Source organism: Sminthopsis crassicaudata, chromosome 5 (assembly GCF_048593235.1).
Source record: "Sminthopsis crassicaudata isolate SCR6 chromosome 5, ASM4859323v1, whole genome shotgun sequence".
Taxonomy (NCBI): Eukaryota; Metazoa; Chordata; class Mammalia; order Dasyuromorphia; family Dasyuridae; genus Sminthopsis; species Sminthopsis crassicaudata.
In genome coordinates this window covers 303896630-303919015 of record NC_133621.1, presented here as the reverse complement: position 1 = coordinate 303919015, position 22386 = coordinate 303896630, and the positions used below count along the sequence as shown (strand labels likewise).

At 44.1% G+C, this 22386-nt stretch overlaps 1 protein-coding gene across 10 annotated transcripts in view; it reads right to left on the bottom strand.

Annotated features, from left to right (window-relative positions):
- SCUBE1 (signal peptide, CUB domain and EGF like domain containing 1) overlaps positions 1–22386 on the bottom strand; it is a 207979-nt gene that overhangs the window by 21644 nt on the left and 163949 nt on the right. For all 10 annotated transcript variants that reach the window (XM_074271909.1, XM_074271911.1, XM_074271913.1 and 7 more), the window contains 5 exons: positions 12378–12500; positions 6572–6688; positions 3720–3842; positions 2804–2923; positions 1059–1151 (listed from right to left, as the gene is read on the bottom strand). In XM_074271909.1, the coding sequence (XP_074128010.1) occupies positions 1059–1151; positions 2804–2923; positions 3720–3842; positions 6572–6688; positions 12378–12500 (576 nt within the window). The remainder of the gene's footprint in view (positions 1–1058; positions 1152–2803; positions 2924–3719; positions 3843–6571; positions 6689–12377; positions 12501–22386) is intronic.

Sequence of the window (22386 nt, the reverse complement as noted above, 5' to 3'; positions counted from 1 at the left end):
GCCATTAGTTGGTCAAGACATTGCCCTTCTTGGTCCAGGTATATTTCTACATTTTGCTAGGTTGGAACAAAGAACCACATAACATAAAACAAGATCGGATCAACTTCATCTAGTCCAACTTCCTCTTCTTACAAATAAGGAAACTGAGTCCCAGAGAGGCCATATCACTTGCCAGAGACAAGTGAATTGGATGAGGAAGGCTTACTATCTCCTGCATGGGAAGGGAGATCGAGAGCTGGAAGGGGCCTTAAAGACAATCCTCTTTGGTCCCCTCATGAGGAAACAGGCAGGCAGAAATGGTGTGACTTGCCCAGAGTCACACAGCTAATAAAGGGCAAAAGCAGGATTTGAACTAAGCCCTTCTTGCCCTTAGGCCCAGCACTCTGTCCATCATGCTGAGTTGCCTTTCCTGATAACTGTCTTTTCAAAGATTTTTCAAGGAAATATCTTTTGTTTGCGCTGGAGGCAAATGGCAAGGGCAATTTTAGTGTTTCTTGGGAGTACCCAGAGTTTTCTAGGATTCGCTTAGAGTCTGTGCCAGAGGTGGGGCTTGGACCCAGGTTCTCCTGCTTAAAGCCAGCTCTCTGTCTACTCCATCCACTGCTGCTGAGAAGGGAAACATCCTGGAATCCTGACCAGAAGTTTAGAACCATGAGCTCTTAGGGTCTCCCAAAGTAAAGAAGAGGACAGCGGGGTGACACAGTGCATGGAGCCAGCTCTGGAGTTAGGACTGAAGTTCAAGTCCTAGCTGTGTGACTCTGGTAAAGTCACTTCAATCTATCTGCCTCAGTTTCCCTATTTGGAAAAAGCTGGAGAAGGGAATGGCAAACCACTTCAGCATCTCTCAGGAAAATCCCATATGGTGTCACAGAGAGTCGGATATGATTGAAAACCACTGAAGAACAACAGCTAAAGAAGCTCCTCTCCTACTAGACTGACTGCTTCCCTAACACCCTTTCTGTTCAGTCCGTGTTTGTGGCTTTCTGCATCTTCCCTGGGGCCTGTACAGTATGAGGCTCCGGGCAGTGCTAGATCAAAGAATAAATGAGAGGCGCTACCCGTGCAGCTGGGGACGGTGGAATTGCGTTTCTGCTGTGACTTGCCCTGTTGTCCTGGGACGCCACAGCTCAGTGAGTAGCTGTTCTCTGAATCTGGAAAGAAGAGAAAGAGTGAACACACCGAGGCTCCGATAAAGTCCCTGGGGACGGGGCCCCATCCCAAAGTCCCTTGAATTAACATCTATCTCCCATTTAAGTCAGAAGTTGTCGGAGAATGGAATATTAATAATAATAAAGATAATTATACCCAATAATATGAGGGATGACTGGCCAAAGAGAGTTGAATGTGGGTCCATGTGTATCTAGATATAATTATCTCCATATGACTGATTATGCTTACTTTGGACTGGATCTGAGGTTTCACTGATCTGGGGGTGGCTTGGGAAGGAACCTCCGCTCCCCTCCACAGATCCACTAGTTGTGTGCCATACACGATCTAGTCTAGGGGAGCACAATGAAGATGAGGATCCCTAGGATGTTTCCTGCCATTTCAGTATCTGTGACCCCAAGTGGGGGTCACAGCTGAAAAACAACTGAAGAACACTAGCATAAAGAAGATCCCCTTCTCTTAATGGACCGACCGTCCTTTCTGTCCAGTCAGTATTTGTGACTGCCAAGTTTTGTACAGTCAGAAGGGAACCTGTGCTCCGGTTTTCCTGGCTGAAACCGGCTCTCTGTCCACCATGTTCCATTACCTAGTGGTACAACAACTTGCTAGTAACAGAATGACTGGCACTGGGACAGCCTTTCTTTGGTGCTTCAAAGTCTGTGCAGCACTTTCCCAACAGAAGCCCCACGGGGCTGGCCACGCGAGCATTTTTAATCCCCGTTTTACAAGTGAAGATGCAGACGCTCAGAGGGATGAGAGCAAGTGCATTGCTCAGGATCACACACTTAACAGGCAGCAAGAACTGGGGGCAAATTCAGGTGCCTCACACTCTCAGTTTGGGGCTCTTGGGACAATAAGAAGGATCCTGTATATCTGCAAACTGCTTCTTTTCTTTTCAAAACAAACTTTCAATGCCTCCCCATCCAAATGCCCCTGTGACATATTCTGTTGTGTAATAGAAAGACCTGAATTTGTAGTCAGATGGGATCTGGGCTCAAAGCAAAACCACTTCATGATTCTGTCACCCTTGGCTAGTTACTATTTATGTCTGAGCCTTACCTAAAGAAGGAGGGATAGTCCAATCGGTATGCCTCTAGTTCCCCTCCACTGCTGTGATGTTCAAATTAAGTAATGTACAGGATATATATTAGAACACTTTATCAAAACCCCATTTCACAGATGGGACAGCTGAGGTTCAAGGAGGTGAAATAGCTCTCCAAAAGATGCCCAGGTGATCAGGGCCAAACTGAGATTCAAATTTTGATCTCCCAATTAATCCAGTGCATTTTCCACCCTCAGATCCAATCCAATCTAATTAGCATTTATTAAGCACCTACTATGTGTTGACAAGCCAAAAAAAAGTTCCTCAGGAGTTTACATTTCCCTGCAGGGATCTAACATATATTGAGATTAATAAAAACATGGCAACGTGATGAAAGCAGAGTGCCAACAACTAAAGGGATCAGGGAAGGCTTCCTGTAGAAGGGTACAGGACCTAGGAGGTCAGGGCTCTGCCCCATCTTTCTTATGTTTGACTAGAAAAGTGAGAAAATCCCAAATTCTCTGGTTCTAGCCAAAGGAGAGGAATTCCTGTCTCCCCTCCCTTGGGGAAGGACATGGTAGCTGCTGGAATTACCTGGAATAAAGAGCGTGTTGGAAGGGCAGGCCAGGAAGCAGGTCTCCAGGCCTCCGGTCCTGCTGCAGGCCAGCTGGATTCGGGGGGCTGCCTTTGCACCAGGGAGGCATTTCACTGTCTCTGAGGAGGAAGACACAAAGGTCACATGCAAGGGCATCCCCCAGGATCCTCCAGGGATTCTCCTGATCCTTGCAGGGATCAGGAAGGTGAAAGGACCTGGGGTGGGGGAAGGTGGTTCTCAGCGCCCACTGCCCCACATCCTGGAGGTCACTTCACCAATTGTCAGCGCAGGCCCCAGGGGAGAGAGGAAGGATGTTCAGGCCACCAGGTGAAGGAGAGAAGACTCCCCAGAAGAGCCATAGCCATGTTCCTGACCAGCCTGGACAGAACGTTACCTTTAGGTTCATTACAAGAGGCAGAGACCTCCTGATCAGATCATTTCTGTCGTCCTACATTGTGGCAACTAGGGCAAGGACTGGAAACATGGGGATTGGTTGAGGGAGCCGGAGGGGGCCCGGGGATGAGAAATGTAGATCATGATCGCTACTTATCAGTATCTAAAAGGGCCATCATGGAGCAAAGGCCTGGAACGTGTCTGTTCTGTCTGGACTGGGCAGAGCTGGAAGCAATGGGTGCCAGTGGGGAAGCAGATTTAACGGAGGTTGAGCCATTCCTGGAGGTGATGATTTCCCCCTCAATGGGACTCTACAAGTGGAGGCTGTACTGAGCCCTTTTGTCAGGGACCTTGTTTAGGCTAGACTGTATTTTTTTTGATTCTCTAAATCTACGATCCTACGATCTCAAAACCTTGAACTTGGTTCCTGTGCTGGGGTTTCCAGACCTTCCACAGCACTGATCCCCTTCGTTGTCCAAGGCCCCACCCCTGGGGATGGGGAAGCAATTGGGACTTACTCACCAACACAATCCTTCTTGTTCCAATGGAGCTTCCTTCCAGGAGGGCAGGCACACTCATAGCTGCCCATCGTGTTGATGCACCCATAGTCACAGCTGCCATTATTGATGCTGCACTCATCAACATCTGGAGGCACAGAGGGACAGACCTGGTGAGGTCAGAGGGCAGGCGATAAAGTGGAAAGAACATTTTCTGGGAAGGTTCACCAGGAAAAGAGAAGGCAGACATCCAGAAACGGAGTCACAGGGGCAGACACCATAATGACGGAGTAGAAGGGATGCACTGGACTCGGGGACAGGAGATGGGGGTCAAGTTCTCTAGGCTTTGCACTTCCTCTTGTGTGTCCCTGGCTGGAGTGTAAGATCCTGGAGGGCAGGAAGGGTTTGTTTTGATTTTGGCTTTGTGTGTTCAGAGCCTGGCACATAGTAGGTGCTTAATAAGTATTTGTTGAATGCCTATTGTTCCTTACTGTGTGACCTTCCCCTCTCTGTCCCTTAGTTTCTTCTCTGAGACTACTACTGGGGCTGGCTGGGGAGGATGGCGATGATCAGTTGAGATCACGTGCGCAAACGCAGCGGTATTGTCAGTCTGTGGCCCTTCATCAGATGGACAGGCTCATGGAGACGTGCTCAAAGGCCTTGCCAAAGGGATTCCCACCCAACTTTGCTGGCTCATTTCATCTGACACCTTTCACAAAATCGCCACTCCAGATAAAATGGCCTCGGAATGAATGGTCTCTCGGCCTCCGTGACGCTGGTTGTACCTTCCAAATACCAGGTCTCTCCGAATACTTTTCCTCCCTCAGAGCCCATCTCAGGCTAACGAGAAGTCTTCCTGGAACTTTCCAGGCAAGTTAGTATTCTCTCCAATTACTTTGAATCCACTGAGCTCCTGGCCTCCCACCCCAATGGGACAGAAGGTTTTTAAAGGCCAGGAGGATTTCATTTTGGTCTTTGTATACTGAGGGCTGATACAGGACCTCACACACAAGAGACTTTCAGCACTTCTTGAATCAAATGGACCAGACGCCGACATAACTACCTCTAGGCACACAGAGTCACTCACATAACTTCTACAGTCATGAATACCCCAGGGGACGGCCATTCACTGGTGGCTGCTACCCTGGTACTGCCGCACGTGCAGCCCACAGTCCTAGCGGCTCCCAGCATAAGGAGGCCCAAGGGGCCTTTCACACACAAAATGGCAAGTCAGATCACAGTTTTAGAGCTGGAAGGGGCCTCGGAAATGATACCCCTCAGGAGGAAAAAGGCCCTGACGGAAGAAGTGACTTGATTAACTTGGGAGAATGAGGTCAAAACAAAGTCTTCAGCTCTGTCCTTTATGGCCTTCAAAGGTTGGGGAGGTTTCCCTCTCCCCAAGCCCAGGGCGCAGCCCCAGGGAGAGGACAAGAGAATGTCCGAGGTGCTCTTCCCCCATGTCTTCTCCCCCTTTTCTAGGGCACAGCTTCATTTTCTAACTTTCCTCCTTCTTCCCCATTCTGTACAGCTACAACCAAGATTACTGCCCCTCCCCTCCACTCCTAGTTGATTTACCTAACATGATTTACCACAGCTCTGGCCCTCCTCTCCCAAATATAGAGCTTCTCATAATGAACCGCACTCTATTATATTCTAGTATAACGATGACTTGATTCAAGCCCATTATAGCTTTATACTTTTAAATTATGCTATTTCTATGTGGTTTAGTCTATAGCATAATTCTCTCTTTTTTGGGACTTAAAACTATCCCTTTCAAGCTTTAAGAGAAATGCCCCTGTTAGAGGAAATTAAAGTTTGGGTAAACAATCCCTTATTCATTCCTGCTACGTTGGAGCCACCATAAAAGGCAGAATGGAGCAATGGGATCCTGGAGATTGACTATAAGCCTCAGCTCGGCACTAAAATCTTAGTTTCTTAAAGCTCTCCTTTTGGGGCCTCAGTTTCCCCAACTAGACATCTAGACATGAGCCAAGAGATTTGGGTCTCTTTTAAGTCTTATGTGGCCATGAGAAAAAATTTTAACCCTTATAGGTTTTAGTTTCCTCACCCATAAAATGGGGATTAAAATATTTGTTTGATCTACTTTGTAGGATTGTTAGGAGGAAAGTACTTTGTAAATCTTAAAGTGCTACTTAAATGAGATATTATTATTATTATTATTATTGCTGTGCTCTTGCCCTTGAGTCCATATTCTTTACAATGGTGCAAGCTCTAAAACTATCATTCTCTCAATCAAAAGTCAAATATCTGTCTGAAAAAAAAAATGATCCTTATCACAGAGACCTTAAATATCTTAACCCAAAATATGAAGCTCTAATGGTGGACATTTAGGGCTTGTTGTTGGCCATTAAGAAGTTGTTTTGCATCCAGGAGCCTGTTTTGGGTGCTTTCCTGGAGCCTTTCAAATCAATTTGTTCCTCTACTTTTGGGGTCTGGTCCTGCCACTCAAATACTCTTCCCTTTCCCTCTTGCCTCCTTCCCTCAGCACCTTGACTAACATTACCGTAAAGGATAATGCATTAAATAGAACTGTTAGAATTGAAAGGGGACCTTACTTAGAACATAGGACATGGAACATTAGACTTAGAAAGGGCTCTGGAATGGACAGTATTGGAGCTGAAAGGAAATTGTTTGGTCTAATATCTTCATTTTACAGATCAAGAGGCTAAGGCTCAGAGAAAGAGAGTGACTTGCCCAGTGTTAATTTAATTTCTAATTATTTTTAATTCGTTCTCTGACATTATTCAATTGCAGCTTAATTTCTTTACCCCTTGAGGGATCGTTGCCCAGTTGCCTACCCTACTTCTGGAAGAATCAGGCCTCCCCCTACCCCCTAAAGAAGGAACGACTCCAAACCTCCGCAGTGGGTCAGGCCATATAGAGTGTAGCCCTGGTGACACAGGCACTCAAAGCTGCCCGGAGAGTTGATGCAGGTGTGGTCGCAGGTCCTCTCGAAGGAACACTCGTCTATGTCTGCAGGAGGAAGGGAGAAAGGTCAGAACTTTAGAATCATCATCACAGAGTTAATGGGATGGTCAGAACAGGTGCCTTTTCTTTCAGGCTTTCTTTGAAGGCTCCCAATGATGAAGCACCCGAGGCAGCCCAAAACATTGCTGGACAGCTCTCTCAGGCATTTTCCCCCTTCCATTGAGCTGAAATGTGCTTCCTTCTAACATTTCTCCATTGACCTAATTGTCCTCCATAGGACAACTTCTTAGATACTCAGGTTTTCACTAAGTCTCAGAGTAGGATGGGAATTGAAGATACCTGGTCTAACCTCTCCCTGAGCAGGAATCCTCTCATGGTTAATGAGCCGTTAAGCAACAAGCATTTATTAAACACCTACAAATGCCAGCCACTGTGCTAGTTCTGGGAATACAAATGCAAAATGAAAGAATCCCTGCCCTTGTGGAGCTTACATTCAAATTGGTGAGAAATCATGTATATGCATAATAAGCATATATAAAATATGTACAAAATGAAAACTGGGTAATTTTGGCAGGCACTAGTAGCTGGGGAGATTGGGAAAAACTTCATGGTGGCTTGGAGCTGAGTTTTTAAGGAAACGAGGGATTTCAGGAGGTAAAAATGAGAAAGGAGAGCCTTCCAGTCATGAGAGATGGCCAATGCAAAGGCCTGGGGACAGGAGATGGGGGGTTGTTTAGGGGGCCAATAGGGTGAGACTGTAGACTTGCCCTTTATGGTGATCCCTTTGGCAGCTGTGTGGATTGATTGGAGTAGTGAAAGTGGCCAGCCCTAGAAACTGGAAGATGAATGCATGTCCATCAATTGGAGAATGGTTGGGTAAATTATGGTATATGAAGGTTATGGAATATTATTGCTCTGTAAGAAATGACCAGCAGGAGGAATACAGAGAGGCTTGGAGAGACTTACATCAACTGATGCTGAGGGAAATGAACAGAACCAGAAGATCGCTGTACACTTCAATGCTGTATGAAGAGGTATTCTGATGGAAGTGGAAATCTTCAACATAAAGAAGATCCAACTCACTTCCAGTTGATCAGTGATGGACAGAAATAACTACACCCAGAGAGGGAACACTGGGAAGTGAATGTAAATTGTTAGCACTACTGTCTGTCTACCCAGGTTACTTATACCTTTGGAATCTAATACTTAACATGCAACAAGAAAATGGGATTTACACACATATATTGTATCTAGGTTATACTGTAACACATGTAAAATGTATGGGATTGCCTGTCATCTAGGGGATGGAGTAAAAGGAGGGAGGGGATAATTTGGAAAAATGAATACAGGGGATAATGTTATAAAAAAATTACTCATGTATATATACTGTCAAAAAAATTATAATTATAAAAATTTAAAAAAAAGAAAGAAAGTGGGCAGCCAAAAAGATGCTGGCTTTAAACTCTCCTTGAAGAATTCCAGTGACAGAGTCTTGGGTAATCCTCTGTACTGCTGAGCATCTCTCAGGGGGAAGCTTTGTCCAGCTGAAATAAGCCTTCTGTACCTCCCACCCTCCCCACCTTGCAATTCCTTCCCACTGGCTTGCACATAGCAGACACCTAAGTTGTGTTGAATCGGACCAGATGTTCAGAAATTCAGCCACTAGATGTCAGTGCAGATTGTCAAAATCAGGCTGCTCATCCAACTTTGGATTTGGAATTGCCCAGATTTGAGACTACTTGCTATGATAAGATGCAGAACCATAGATTTGGAACTGGAAAAGACCTTCACACACTTGCAGAATTGGAGAATTGGAAGGAGACGGTCGGTTTTAATTCATGTGCTAAAGGAAGCGCCGCTCCATCAACACACCTGACAAATGGTCCAGACTCTCCTTAAGGAGGATGATCCATCCCTCAGGAGGAAAGTCATTCTACTTGCTGTCTAACAAATCTCATTGTTCTAAAGTTTCTACTGACATCATCTCTAAGGTTCCCTCTTTACAATTTCTTCCTACTGCTGCTGATTCTGCCAAAGAGAACAAATTAAATCTCAACTCCATGTAATATTTCTTAAAATACTTGAAGATAGTTTCCAAAATCCCAACTCTTCTCTTCTCCAGGCTAATTATGCCCAGATTCTTTATCAGATTTTCAACGGTCCCTCACTGTTATGATAGCCTTCTTTTAGACACTTGTTTTTCTAGTTTTTAGTTTTATAAAGCTTTGGTACCCAGACCTGAAGTATATGCTACAGATGTGGACTGACAAAGGTAGAGCTCAGTGGGAATATTACCTCCATTTTCCTGGAAGTCCTGCCCATGATTTTATTAGCTTTTGTGCCAGTCACAGCCCACTGCTAACTCATCATATTGAGCTCTTGCTGGCCACCAAAACTCCCAGATCTTTTTCAGAACTACTGATGTCTATCCAGGCCTCCTCTTGCAAAGCTGATTTTTTTTGGGTACCTAAGTATAAAAATTTAAAAGCCAGTTTTAGCTTGAGTCAGCAAACAAGACTGTATTTGGCCTTGAGGTTATTGCTTGGTGATTCCTATCTAATAGCCTGTCAAGATCCTTTTGGAACCTGATTGCCATCTAGTATATTAGCTTACCCCCTTCCTATCCCCCCCAAACATACTCCAGCTTTTGTCATTTGCTAATTTGATGAGCATGACATCTGTTCATTTATCTGAGTCATCCATAAAAATGTCAAACAGCAACCAGGGGCTAATCCTTGGGGCCTCCTGCCACAAAGACATAAAATCATTAACGTCTGATTTTTGATTCTGGCCATCCCATTAGCTCCGAATCCATCTGATTGTAGTGCCATCTACTTCAATGTGGTCTGGGGCTACTAATTCCCATATAAGGATCCCTATGGCAGGGGTATGCTGGCTTAATTGTCAAATGTCCTATTACCTGGTTTTATTGTATTTTTATTTATTTTGTTAAGTAGTTCCTAGTTTGTTAAGTATTCCTCGGTTTAATCTGGATTGGGCCACACTCTGGAGTGTTGTGGACTGTGGCTGTTTGCTATATCTCATCTGGTCCATATCTCTCTATTTTATCCACAAGAATAGAATAAAATATTTGAATAAAAGTTTTGCAAAGATCTAAGTAAATTATATCTAAGACTATATGTCTTACGTCTCTATCATCTACCTACCTACTTACCTACTTACCTAGCTGTCTGTCTGTCTGTCTGTCTATCTATTTCTCCATCTGTGGAGCAAATTGAAAATCCTTGAGGAGAAGTGCCTTGCCCAGAGTTTGCCCTGGTGGTAAGCGGAAGAACTCATTCTTGGTACCATGCCAAATGTCATTTGTTTTTAAGACCATTATTGAGGAAGTCCCAGTACAGTGAGGGGTTTTTTGAGTTCTGGTTCTGACGTTCTACCTCTGGGCCTCTGTTTCCCTAACTGTAAAAAGAAGGGGTCAGACTAGATGGTTTTTACAAGCCCTTTCATCTCTAAACGCCTTTGATTCCATGAATCCAAATGTCTAGATGTTGTTTTAAGGAAATGAGTGAGCCGATGCTCCCCTGCTGCCACAAGCCGGCGCTCTTCAGCCATCAATGCCAGTTTTGCCCACTGTTCCCAGGCACCCCAAGCTGAGTGTAGCCCGTTCTTGTTACAGAGGAGATGTCAGAAAACAGCAGCTGGGCAGGAGGCGGATGGCTTCCACCAGAGAACAGCTGGGGGAGAGAGAGGTCAATCCGGTGGTCAAGCAGACCCCTTCCTTGTGTGGAGGGCCGTGGTCTAGGAGCTGATAGTGCCTGACCCTAAGGGGCTATTTCTAAGGAGCTGTCCAGTAAGGAGGAAGTTCTGGGGGGTGTGGGTAGGGGATGAGATAGGGCAAGTAATCTCAGGCAATTAAATTCAGTTCAATTCAGTAATGCTTATTACGTGCTTACAGTTCACAGAGTTATGCAGTAATATTGTTTTGGGATTTAACATATGATAAATTCATATGATAATTTCCTTTAAAGGAAAAAGATTCAAGGAAGGAGGGATCCAAGAACTGGGACTTGAAGGAAGAGAAGAATTTCAATAGCTAGAGATGAAGAGGGAGTATATTCTAAGTATATTCTAAGGTTTATAATAATGCATATAATTAGGGGTGAATAGAATGAATTCAGAGAATAGCTAAGAGTCTAGTTTGGCTAGAACATAAGAGTAGGTGAAACAATATAAAATGAGACTGGATGGCGACAGGATGAATCTAAATTGCGGAGGGCTTTAAACGCTAGGAAGGATGAAATTGGTGAACAGCTGATGGCCCCCATTCTTTAAGAGGCTAACATCTCAGGATTGTGGCCCCTTTTACCCTGGAGCCAGAATCTCTTGCCATCCTAGATGTTGGTGAAAATATTTTATAGCCCTTCCTTTAATCCTCTGAAAAAAAAAAACAAACCAACCTTGATTTCCAATGAATAATATTTATACAGCCCATGGGCCGGACATTCCCTACCCCTGGTATAGACAAAATTGTGAATGTCCCTCTTTCCTTAGGCAGGAGAGTATAAGATAATCCATCTAATGTATCATAGTAACTTTTCAGGAAAATAACGGTCAACCAAAAGCAACAGGATAAAGTAAACCATGAAAATGATGGATTTGTAGAGCATGAGAATCTTCCCATGTCAGTGATGTAAATGTCCTAGGAGCCACCTAATGCCACATATACTTGAAAAAGAAGATGCTCTGTGACAAATCTGATGACATATCCCCCTCCTAAGTCAGGGTTACAATTGAGGAAGGACACGAGTAAAGTAGAGAGGGCCACTAGGGATTGCCAGTCAGCAGGACTCGGGTTGAGGAAATAATTGGAGGGATTGGAAAGGTTTAGCCTGGAGGTCTGCAAGCAGGGATGTGGGGGGAGAACTTTAGTACATCTCTAAGGCGCCGTGACTTTCTGCACGAAGCATTTTTGTAAGGACTAAAGGGGCCATGGTATGAAAAGAACTTTGTAAAGTGTCCAGGGCTCTCAGTTATTATTCCTGAGGCAGTGAAAATGAACGGGAGGGGGTTCTCCTGACAAACTTCAGACCTTTATATAGCAAGAAGGGACTCTACACTATGTAGGCTGACACCTCAGATCACGCCCTGAGCCTGGAGCCAAGTGACAAGGACTTTTAAGTCACTTCTAAGATGCTTTATAGTCACAACTGGAAATTAGATTAGGAGCCATGGCAATTGCAGATCCATAGGCCACCTTTAGAGGTTTGCCGGGAGCTTTCTACGTTCTGGTCCTTGTGCCAAATGGGGTCAATACCTGGGCCACCTCCTCTTTGACCTTCCTTGTCCGAGTCCCTCAGAAGCGAAGAAGTAGCAAGGACCAGGGGACCTTGGATCCCAGAGGCACAAAGCTACAGAAGTGCTGTAAAACCAGAGGCTGCCCTCCACGACCAGGGGTCTCAGCTCTCCTTGTAGGCAGCTTGTGGCCTGGGCCTCTCGAGCTGAGGCTGCCTCTGCCATTCACTCAGGCTGTGATCTTGGCCAAGCCATTGCTTTTCTCTTGCGCTCAGTTTTGTCCTCTGAAGTGAGGGGCTGGATTAGGTGATCTCAAAGGTACCCTCTTGTTCCAAAGCTAGGGGCCTCTGGGGTCTTTTTTCTTTGATTCATTACCACGCAGAGCCACCCCCAACAACATCGAGTGCCTTCATTCTCCCTCTTCAGGACTGCCAGCATATGGGGGAGCAGATAATTGAAGGGGGGCTTTAGGAAGAATTACCTTGACAGGTCCGTTCATCTGTTAGTAGCTTATAGCCCTTCTGGCAGCTGCATTCAAAGCTTCCCACCGTGTTCCTGCAGAAATGGTCACAGCCTCCACTGTTCACCAAGCACTCATCAATGTCTGCAGGGATAAAGAGGAAAAGTCAGTCCATGGGAAAAACCGACAGGGGGGCAGCTCGATGGCGCAGGGGATAGAGCACTGGCTCTTGAGTCAGGAGGACGGAGGGCAAATCCATCCTTGGACACTTAACACTGCCTAACTGCATGACCCTGGGCAAGTCACTTAACCCCAATTGTCTCAGCAAGAAAAAAATTAAAAAACAAAAAAGCAACAATAACAAACAAACAAACAAACAAAAAGCCAAACAGACATATATGAGCCCTCCAGCCTCACAAGATCAAGTATAATCCCTGCGTTTCATGGATGAGTCCCAGGGGTGCAGAACAGAAATCACACTTTGTGGCCCTCTGTGATTTCTCCAGAATCAGTGACTTGGGAACAAGTGATTGTGAGTTCCAGAGTTAGTGGGTGAGCTTTGCTGAGGCAGGGTAGTGCGATAGAGATTCCAGAGACCTGGGTTCTAGTCTCAGGCAGGACCAGGAACTGTGGGCCTGCTGTCTAATCCTAGACGTGGCAAATGTTGGCAGGAGCTCCTTGCTTTTCCACCCAAGGCAGCTCCAGGAAACACGGCACGGATCCAGTTAGTCTTCTGAATTACCAGAAGGGGATGGTGATGTTGGCCAACCTTTCTCATCACACCGGCACTCAATGCCTTCCCAGCTTTCTAGGAGGAGCTTCTCTGAGCCTCACTCAGAGAACCGAGGCTGCAGACGCGTTCTCTGAATAAAAGTCAGCCCCTCTCCATTTAAGGGCCACCCCCTTTCTGTGGTTTTACTTTGGCCCCCTTCTCTCTGCAGTATCTTTTTCTGTTGGGTGTGTCTGTTGGAGGGGGGTTACTCAGAATCAAAGAATGTCAAAGCTGAAAGGAGATGTAGAGATCATCATTGCTCATGATTATGTGCTCAGTGAGAAACTGAGGTTCAGAGAATGGGATGGGCTGGCTACGGTTACTCCACCAGGACGTAGCAAAGCAAAAAGTGAGCCAGGGGTTTCTAGCTTAAAATCTTCAGAGACTTTTTCTATCTTTCGTGTGTTCCTGCACCGGAAATTAAGGACCTCAGATACTGTAGAAACAATTTAGAGAAATAATTTTTTCTTAATTCATTCATCAAATTGTTCCTGAATGACAAGTATGTACATAGGATATGTTCAGCCTATACATATAAATATATACAATTTGTGAAGTTAATTCGACATGATGTCAAATATCTCCAGGTAGGAACAAGGTGAGAAGCACTGTGATGGAGGGGTGCTAGTCCGATAATCAGGAGACCCAAGTTTCAATACTTTCAATTTGTGACACGGCTTCATAAGTTTAATCACAATGCAAAATGCAGTCTAGAAATGCAGTCTTAGCCTGTGGCTGTCAGACATGGAGCAGCTCTTTATCATGGATCAAATTATGTCTCATTTAGCATTTATGCCCAAGGTACTGTGTTGTAGATCCCTGCCCTCAGGAAGCTTGCAGCATAGGGAGAAAAGATAGATTGAGAAAGAGAGTAATAGAAGATCTTATAACAAGGTTCAAAAAGGTGAAATAGAAAATGAGAACCAGAGGGGAAGTAAGAAAAGGAATTAGGGAGGATAGAGAGAGAAAAGGAAGGAGGGAAATAGAGGGAAAGAGACAGAGAGATACAGAGAGAAACAGGAAGAAAGAGAAAGATAAAGGCTGAAATAAAGAGACAGATACAGAAGAGACATACAGAGATAAAGGCAGAAAGACAGGGAGGAAGAGGAAGGAGAGTCAGAAAGACAAAGAGAGACAGAGAGGAAGGGAGAGAAGGAAGAAGAGAAAAAAGAGACATAGACATAGAAAGAGAGAGAAAGAGAGAGAGAGAGACAGAGAGAGAGAAAGAGAGAGAGAAAGAGACAGAGAGACAGAGACAGAGAGAGAGACAGAGACAGACAGAGACAGAGACAGAGAGAGAGACAGAGACAGAGAGAGACAGAGACAGAGAGAGAGAGACAGAGACAGAGAGACAGAGAGACAGAGACAGAGAGAGAGACAGAGAGACACACACACACAGAGAAAGAGAGAGAGACAGAGACAGACAGAGAGACAGAGAGAGAGAGAGACAGAGACAGAGAAAGAGACAGAGAGAGAGACAGAGAAAGAGAGAGAGAGAGAGACAGAGAAAGAGACAGACACACATACAGAGAGAGACAGAGACAGAGAGACAGAGACAGAGAAAGAGACACACACACAGACAGAGAGACAGAGACAGAGAGAGAGAGAGAGAGAATCAGTATTGTTAGGGAAAACTTCACCTGCTGAATTCCCATCCTGCTTTTAAAGTCCAGATCAAAGGTCCATCTCCAGGAGGCTTTCTCCATCATCTCATCACCAGATCATTAATGACTTCTCCTCTCAGATTCCACGTGGCACATTGCATGTTTTAATATACTTACATTGTTATTACAACTCAGAATTAGTGCACTAGAATGTGAATTCTATAGGGGAAAGGAGTGTATCCTAAACAGCACTCTGCATACAGGAGTAACTGCTAACTCCATCTCTTCAGGCTCATTAATCCCTGTCTGACTTCTCTGCACTGTCCACTAATTTTGACCAGAATCCTGCCTGTGGCCACATCTCTCACGCTCATTTCCTCCTCTGCCTAATCACCTCTCACCTGGATAACCCCTCCAGGGTTACACGACTAGTGAGTGCTGGGATAGAATTCAAAGCCAGGTTTCCTCTACTCCCAAACTCCTCACTCTCTCCAGTGGCCACATTGCCTCTGGCTGAGGATTTTGAAGAATGGGATTTCTGTACAATTTGGGCTGGAGGATCTAAGAGATCCCTTGCAACTCTGTTTGTGAACTTCTGTTTTCTCATTTGTGGAGCAGAAATAACAGTACTTGTTAAATTGGATTGTTGGAAGGATCCAATAAGATGATATTGAAATGGTTTAGAACCATAAAATGTCGCGTAAGCCGCCATTGTCTCTTCTGTTATGGTTTGTTATATTTTTGGTTCTGCTCTTTAGTCAACAAGGTCTTCTCAGCCAAATCCTGGGATATCTGTGTTGGGATTTCCTTCTGAAACTTGGGTCTTCTGAAATGTACAGGATGCAGCCACTAACTGTGAAAACATTTGGAACAACCCAGAGTCCTGAACCACCTTCCTCTGTGTTTCTTTCCATTGGCTGTGACAGCACTGATAGGGAGGAGGAAAACGATTCTCTCAGTGGAGAAGACCGAGAATGGGACAGTTCAAAGGAAAACACTCGGCCTCCTGCCGACTCGGGCTACAATTGGTTGGCTTAAATTCCATCCTCTCCCCACCTTCCCCAACTATTTTTCTTTCCATTGCTATAAATATTGTTCTGTAGGAGGCATGTAAGATAGCCAATCATTCTTCTTGGAGGAAAAGGAGGAGGGAAGGTGAGGGGGAAAGGAGGCGCCCCAGTTTGCATGATTTCACCATAGAGTTTCAGAGCTGGAAGGAACCTGAGGGCTCATGTAGTCCAATCCTCTCATTTTATGGAGGAGGAAACTAAGACCCAGAGTTCCTTGGTGTCTCCACCATCATCAGATGAGTGATGAGAGACCTGGGACTAGCACCCAAGCATGTGATAACAAATCTAGTTCTCTTTTTACTGCATCCGGCTTATTCTCCCATCTTTTTGTACAGCCGAGGGATATCTCTGCCCAGAATTTCCCAAAGCAGAGCCATGAAAGAGACTGTTGTGGTCTCACAGGGACCCCAGAAGTTTTCGAGGTGAGCCCATCTTTGAGCAAAGATCATCTCTGATGCATTCCTCAGTTATCTCCTGGGCCATCTCGTTCCATTCTTATTTTAGGACATAATTTCTTAAATTTAGCTAACATCTGCCTCTCTGAAACTTCCTTCCATGGCTCTTAATTCTGTAATTCGGGAGTAAAATCCAATCTCTCTCCTAGAAGAAAGTCCTGCAGATCACTGAAGACACTGGGAAGCATGGCTTCCCAGTACAGCCTTGGTCTAGTGCCGTCCTGACGGTCCTCAGACCATCTGTGTCCAGAGGGATTGTTATCTAGGACTGTGGGTATATATATTATATTGAGCCAAAACTGACCCTCTATAACTTGAAGACAATCATAAACTCCTAGAGTCTCAGAGTGTAAAGAACTCTCAGAGGTCATCTAGTACAGTATCTCCACCAACTTGCAGGTATCACTGGTATAATATCCTTGACCCAGATGCCCCAGAATGGGTGGAGAAAATAATAGGAATCAGCCACTTTTCCCTCCCGACTAAGGTGAAGATAGACCTGTGGTAGGTTGTTCAGTTTTCTGAGCCCCTTCTTCTGAAAACCTGAACCAGGAGCAGTTGGGCTGGAACAAATCAGACAGGCAGAATCGAGCCTGACTTCAGGTTTCATCACGACTTCCTTCTGTCTTGGTACATGCTATATACGGGTAATAGAACACCCCAAGACTCAATCCGGAGCCCAACGAGACTCCTTTGGGAGTCTACCTCCCCTGTTCATTCCCTGAAATGGAGTAGTGAGTGATACAAGTGAAGAAGTCCCTAGGGTGTAGTGGGAAAGATTCCTGGCCATGAAGTCTGCTCCTTCTACTAGAACCCTCCCAACCAGGGTGACCAAAGGTCACATTGCCACCTATTAAAGTTTCAATTACCCTATTGGTTATATGAGTGGGTTGGATGTCATGGTTTCTAAGACTCCTTCCTAGTCTGACAATGGTGATTCTGAAACCTAAGACCAGCACTGAGGACCATTATTTCAGGCCTCCTAGATTTAAGCATTTGCCCTGGCAGCCGCTTTACTAATTCATGCCAAATGCTCTCTATGTCAACTAGTTAGCTACTAGTTTGGTGTACAGGCAACCAGTACAATGCTTGCTGCAAAATAAGCACTGGATAAATGCATTTCCTTCATTCACCTGTTCATTCATTCACGCACTCATTCCAAATAATAGTCTGTCCCTACAAGCCACCAAGTCGTAGCATCTTTCCTATTCAATGCAACTAGGATAAGAAGGGGAGGTATCAGTTGGGGGGAAACAATCTTTGCATCAAATATCCTATGAAAGTCTGAAAACCAGCATATTTAGGTAATTAACATAAATAATATAATTAATATTTTGTATATATAATATAATTAATAATATAGGTAAATAAATAAATTAGGTAAATAATATAAATTAATATAAAGTCAAGAGTATTTTCTAATAGACACAAGGTCAAAGTATATGAATAAACTCTCAGAAGAATTACAAAACGTTAACAACCGTAGAAAAGATTGCTACAAATCACTAATAATAAGAGAAATGAATATGAAAGCAACTCTCAGGTTTTACCTTGTACCTACTAGCCAATTAGGCAAACATGCCAAAAGATGGAAATGATCAAGGTTGGATTAGACAGGCAGGCACACTAATTCACTGTGGGGGAGTTATGATTTAGTACAAATTTTTTGGAAAGCAATTTAGAATTATGCTAGAAACAGATTAAAATGTCCATATCCTTTGATTCAGAGATCATACTGTGAGGCATATATTCCAAGGAGTTCAAAGACAGAAATAAAATCCTATATTTATACCAAAATTCTAGTGCTTTTTGTTTGGGTTTATAGCAAGTGTTCATTGATTGGGAATGGCCACACCAATTGTGGTACATGAATATATTAGAATATTATTTTGACATAAGAAAGAACGAATTTGAAGGATCTCGGGAAGCTTGGGAAGACAGTGATCTATGCACAGTGCAGAAAGGAGATTCAGGAAAACAGACAGAGATGATGATCACAACAATGTCAGTGGAAAGAACTAAAAGCCAAAAGAAAGCATGATATTCATTATAATGACCAAGATCAATCCTGGAGAAGAGTTGAAAAAAGGTACCTTCTCTCTCTTTGCAAAAGTGGAGGGAACATGGGGATGAAATCTTCCATAGAAAGCAATTTCTAGGGTTGTCTTATTCCCTTTCTATTTTTAGTTTTTATTACAAAGGGTGGTTTTGGATGAGGGTGCTGTCATTAGAAATGAAGGTGATAGAAAAACCAAAGATATCCTTGACCATTTAAAAAATTAAAAAAAGGGGGCAGCTAGGTGGTGCAGTGGATAGAGCACCTGCCTTGAATTCAGGAGGACCAGAGTTCCAATCTGGTCTCAGACACTTAACACGTCCTAGCGGTGTGACCCTGGGCAAGTCACTTAACCCCAGCCCCAGGAAAAAAAAAATTTAAAAAAAGGACGAGTGAGATGATTTCCTCCTCTTCCTCCTCCTCCTCCTCCTCCTTCTTCTTCCCTCTTTCCCCCTCTCTTCCTGTCAATTGTGTAACCTCCATGAAAAATACATATACTCCATAAAAACAAATTCCCGCATTGACCACATCCAAAAAGGTGTCTCTTATACGACATTTCATCTTTAGTCTCTTTGTGTTTTTTCCTAACATAGATCAGAAGTTTAAGATCAGAGTTATTTTTTTTTTGCATAATATTTTTGTCTTTCTTTAGATTGTTTTCCTAGTTCCCCTCCATTTCTCTCCACCAGTTCATAGAGCTCTTCCCAGTTTTCTTTCAATCTATCCATTTCATCATTTCTTATTGCACAACAATATTCTGTTCCATTGCTATTTATGTTGGTTTAATCATTCTCAAGTAGATTGGCAGCCCTTTAAGTTCTACAATTGTATTTTTATTTTTGGCTACAAAGAAAATAATTATTTATATATAATATAATATTTTTAACACCTAATATTATATATGTATATGTATATATACAATTTCCATAAATATAATTTCTGCCTCTGGAATTCAGCCTTCCTGAGTCATTTGGAAGTTCTCTATCTCTTTGTTCTAACACTGCTTTTTACTACTCTTATTATCCTGAAGGTTTGTGCTGCTGCTACTCCCCTAAACCGTTTTGAGTTTTGTTATGATTATCCTTAGAAATCTTGATGATCTGCACTTGAGAAATGGCATAAAAGACACATGCATTAATAATAACTGACATGCAGATAATTATTTATATAAAGTTAGCAAGTAGCAGGAGTCATCATGAACCCAGATCTTGAAGACCCCAAGCTCCCCTGGGCTGTCTCATTATTCAACCATGCTGCCGCGTTGTCAAAAACCAGAAAAGGAGGGGGATTGTTTCCTGTTGCAGGAGTGAAGGATAACAACAGATGGGCAGACGAAGTGCTTCGTAGTACCCATGAAATATTAAGAGAACAAGAGGAAAGTCTCCAGTGCATTATGGGAAGACACATAGGCAAATCACACAAGACAGAGAAGTTTTGATTTGCATTCCGTGAGGGCTTGCTCACACAAATGAGATTGTTGATCCATTGAAACATCACAGAATAATGATGAAAAGCCAGGTTGGTTTTGTGAGGGGACTAGTATGTTCCCAGTGGTTATTGATGGGTGGCCTAGTTTTAGGAAATTTGTTCCCTGCAAATCCAGGTGTGGCAGATTAACATCTGTGGCTTGGGCTTAATTAGGAAATTGCAAAGATAACAGAAGAAAGATAAGGCAGAGGACACAGTAAGGGCCTGCCTCCGCCTGTCTGAGTCTAGGCCTACTCCAAGAATGCCTAACAAAGCCCTGAACATTGAATATCCAAGGGGCCTTAGAAACAAGAGATCAGAAGATTCATTTGCTCCATTCTTATCTGTCAAACTCATCTGGAAGTTGGGCAAACTAATGGAATGCTCAGTGTGACTGCCCTGTCCAATTCCTTTAAACTGACCTGCAGAACTCCTCATCTGGCAGGATTAAAACCTCATCTGGACCAAGCTGGAGTAATAACATTTCCCTTGGGCAGCCGACTTATCTGAGAGCATGTTCAATCTCTCCCGGTCCATCTTCCCTTCCAATCAGGTCTTAGCCTTGTCCAAAATGGTGGTCGTGCAGCACCTTCAGCACTTATAATGATGATAACAGGCCATCGGGGAGGGATACTGTTTGCATTAGACAGCAGAACTGGAGTCCCAAAAGATCTTGCTAGGCTGGAACTCTGGGACAAAGCTAAAAGATTAAACTGAATATTCCGAAATGGGATCACAGGACTAGAGCAGAGAAGAATCCTACATCAGGATAAAGAGCTGGCAGAGGGCTCTGACATTGGCAGCCCTTCATTATACCGATGGGAGAAGTTGGAGGACAAATCAAATAGAGCAAAGGGCCCACAGCAAGGAGGGATGCAATTCACCAACAAGTTCACTTGAAAGAGATTTTAGTGACCTACAGCTTCCATATGCTGCAACAATTTGTCATGGTAAAGTCCACCACACAAGGGACAGGGGGTAGGGGAAATCCTTGTTCAGGTGGGAGTGGGGCTTTCCACTGAGATCTCCCAATTCAGAGCCTATAATTTTGTCTTCTTCCTTAGAATCTCTCCTCAGGGAGATCTAGCCCAATGAAGACCACTCTGTGTGTGTGTGTGTGTGTGTGTGTGTGTGTGTGTGTGTGTGTGTGTGTGTGTGTTCAGTCTCTGAAATTCTCTAATTCTCCCCTCTCTAGTTCATCTTTCACACAATTACCAAGTCAGCAAACATTTAAGTGCCTGTTTTGTTCCAGGAATCATGCTAAGAGTTGGGATACAAAGAAAAACAAAAGCAGTCCTTACCCTCTGGGAGCTCTCAATCTAATGAAGGAGACAAGAAAAAAAAATGTAAAAACAAGATACATCCAGGATAAATGGAAGACAATCACAGGGAAATGCACTAGCAAGACAGAGAAAGGCTTCCTGCTGAAAATGGGATTTTCATTGAGATTTGAAGGAAGCCAAGAAATCCACAGATGAAACTGAAGAAGGAAAAAATTCATAGCTACCATAGTCAAATCCCCTATTCCTCCTGAAATTTCCTTCTATTACCTACAACCAAAAATAGACAAACCCCAAACTCTAAGATTTGGGCTAACTTTCTATGAAAATTCTTGGATATGAATTGTGAATCCTCTCTCTCTCTGTCTCTCTCTCTCTGTCTCTCTCTGTCTCTCTCTCTGTCTCTCTGTCTCTCTCTTTCTCTGTCTCTCTCTTTCTCTGTCTCTCCCTCTCTCTGTCTGTCTCTCTCTCTCTGTCTGTCTCTCTCTGTCTCTCTCTTTCTCTGTCTCTCTCTTTCTTCTCTCTCTCTCTGTCTCTCGCTGTCTGTCTCTCTCTGTCTCTGTCTCTCTCTGTCTCTCTGTCTCTGTCTCTCTCCTCTCTCTCTCTCTCCTCTCTCTCTCTCTCTCTCTCTCTCTCTCTCTCTCTCTCTCTCTCTCTCTCTCTCTCTCTCTCTCTCTCTCTCTCTCTCTCTCACTCTTTTCGCCCTTTCTCACAAAAGTCGTGTTCTGACTCTCCATCTTGTCCTGTCAGTGACCGACCTCGACATTTTGGAAGTGCTGACAGTCTGGTGGCAGACTGTTGAAGACCATTCCAGCCAAGTACAGGAGGGCTCCTCACCAGACGACTGGCCACTAAGTAGTGCACTTCTTGGTCATAAAAACCCATGTGAACCAGGTGCAAATACCTGTCCCTGGACAGTCATCAAGAGCAAACATCACCTTTCACATCTGTGGTGATGATGGAGCATCAGGAAGAAGGGCCCAAAGATCCCACATCTTGCAGACAGTCTACAAACACTGACAACTCTTAGTGCTTGCCATGTCGATCCTTGTTCAGGGACTTAATTAATGTGTTTCTGGTGAAGTGGAAGATTGTCTCATGGTAAATGATGGGAAAACACAAAGGCATTGTAACTTAGGGGGCGAAGACGCTGGAGCGATCGGCGCCTTCCTCTGCCCAAATGTGAAAAGGCACGACTTTATGGCATGTCCTGTTGTCTGACTTGCAGTCGTCACAACGAGGATAAGCGGACGGCCACGCTGGTGATGGTGACGCAGCTTCTGGTCAGAGACCAAAGCATTGGGGGAGTCTTGTGGCGGCCTCAGT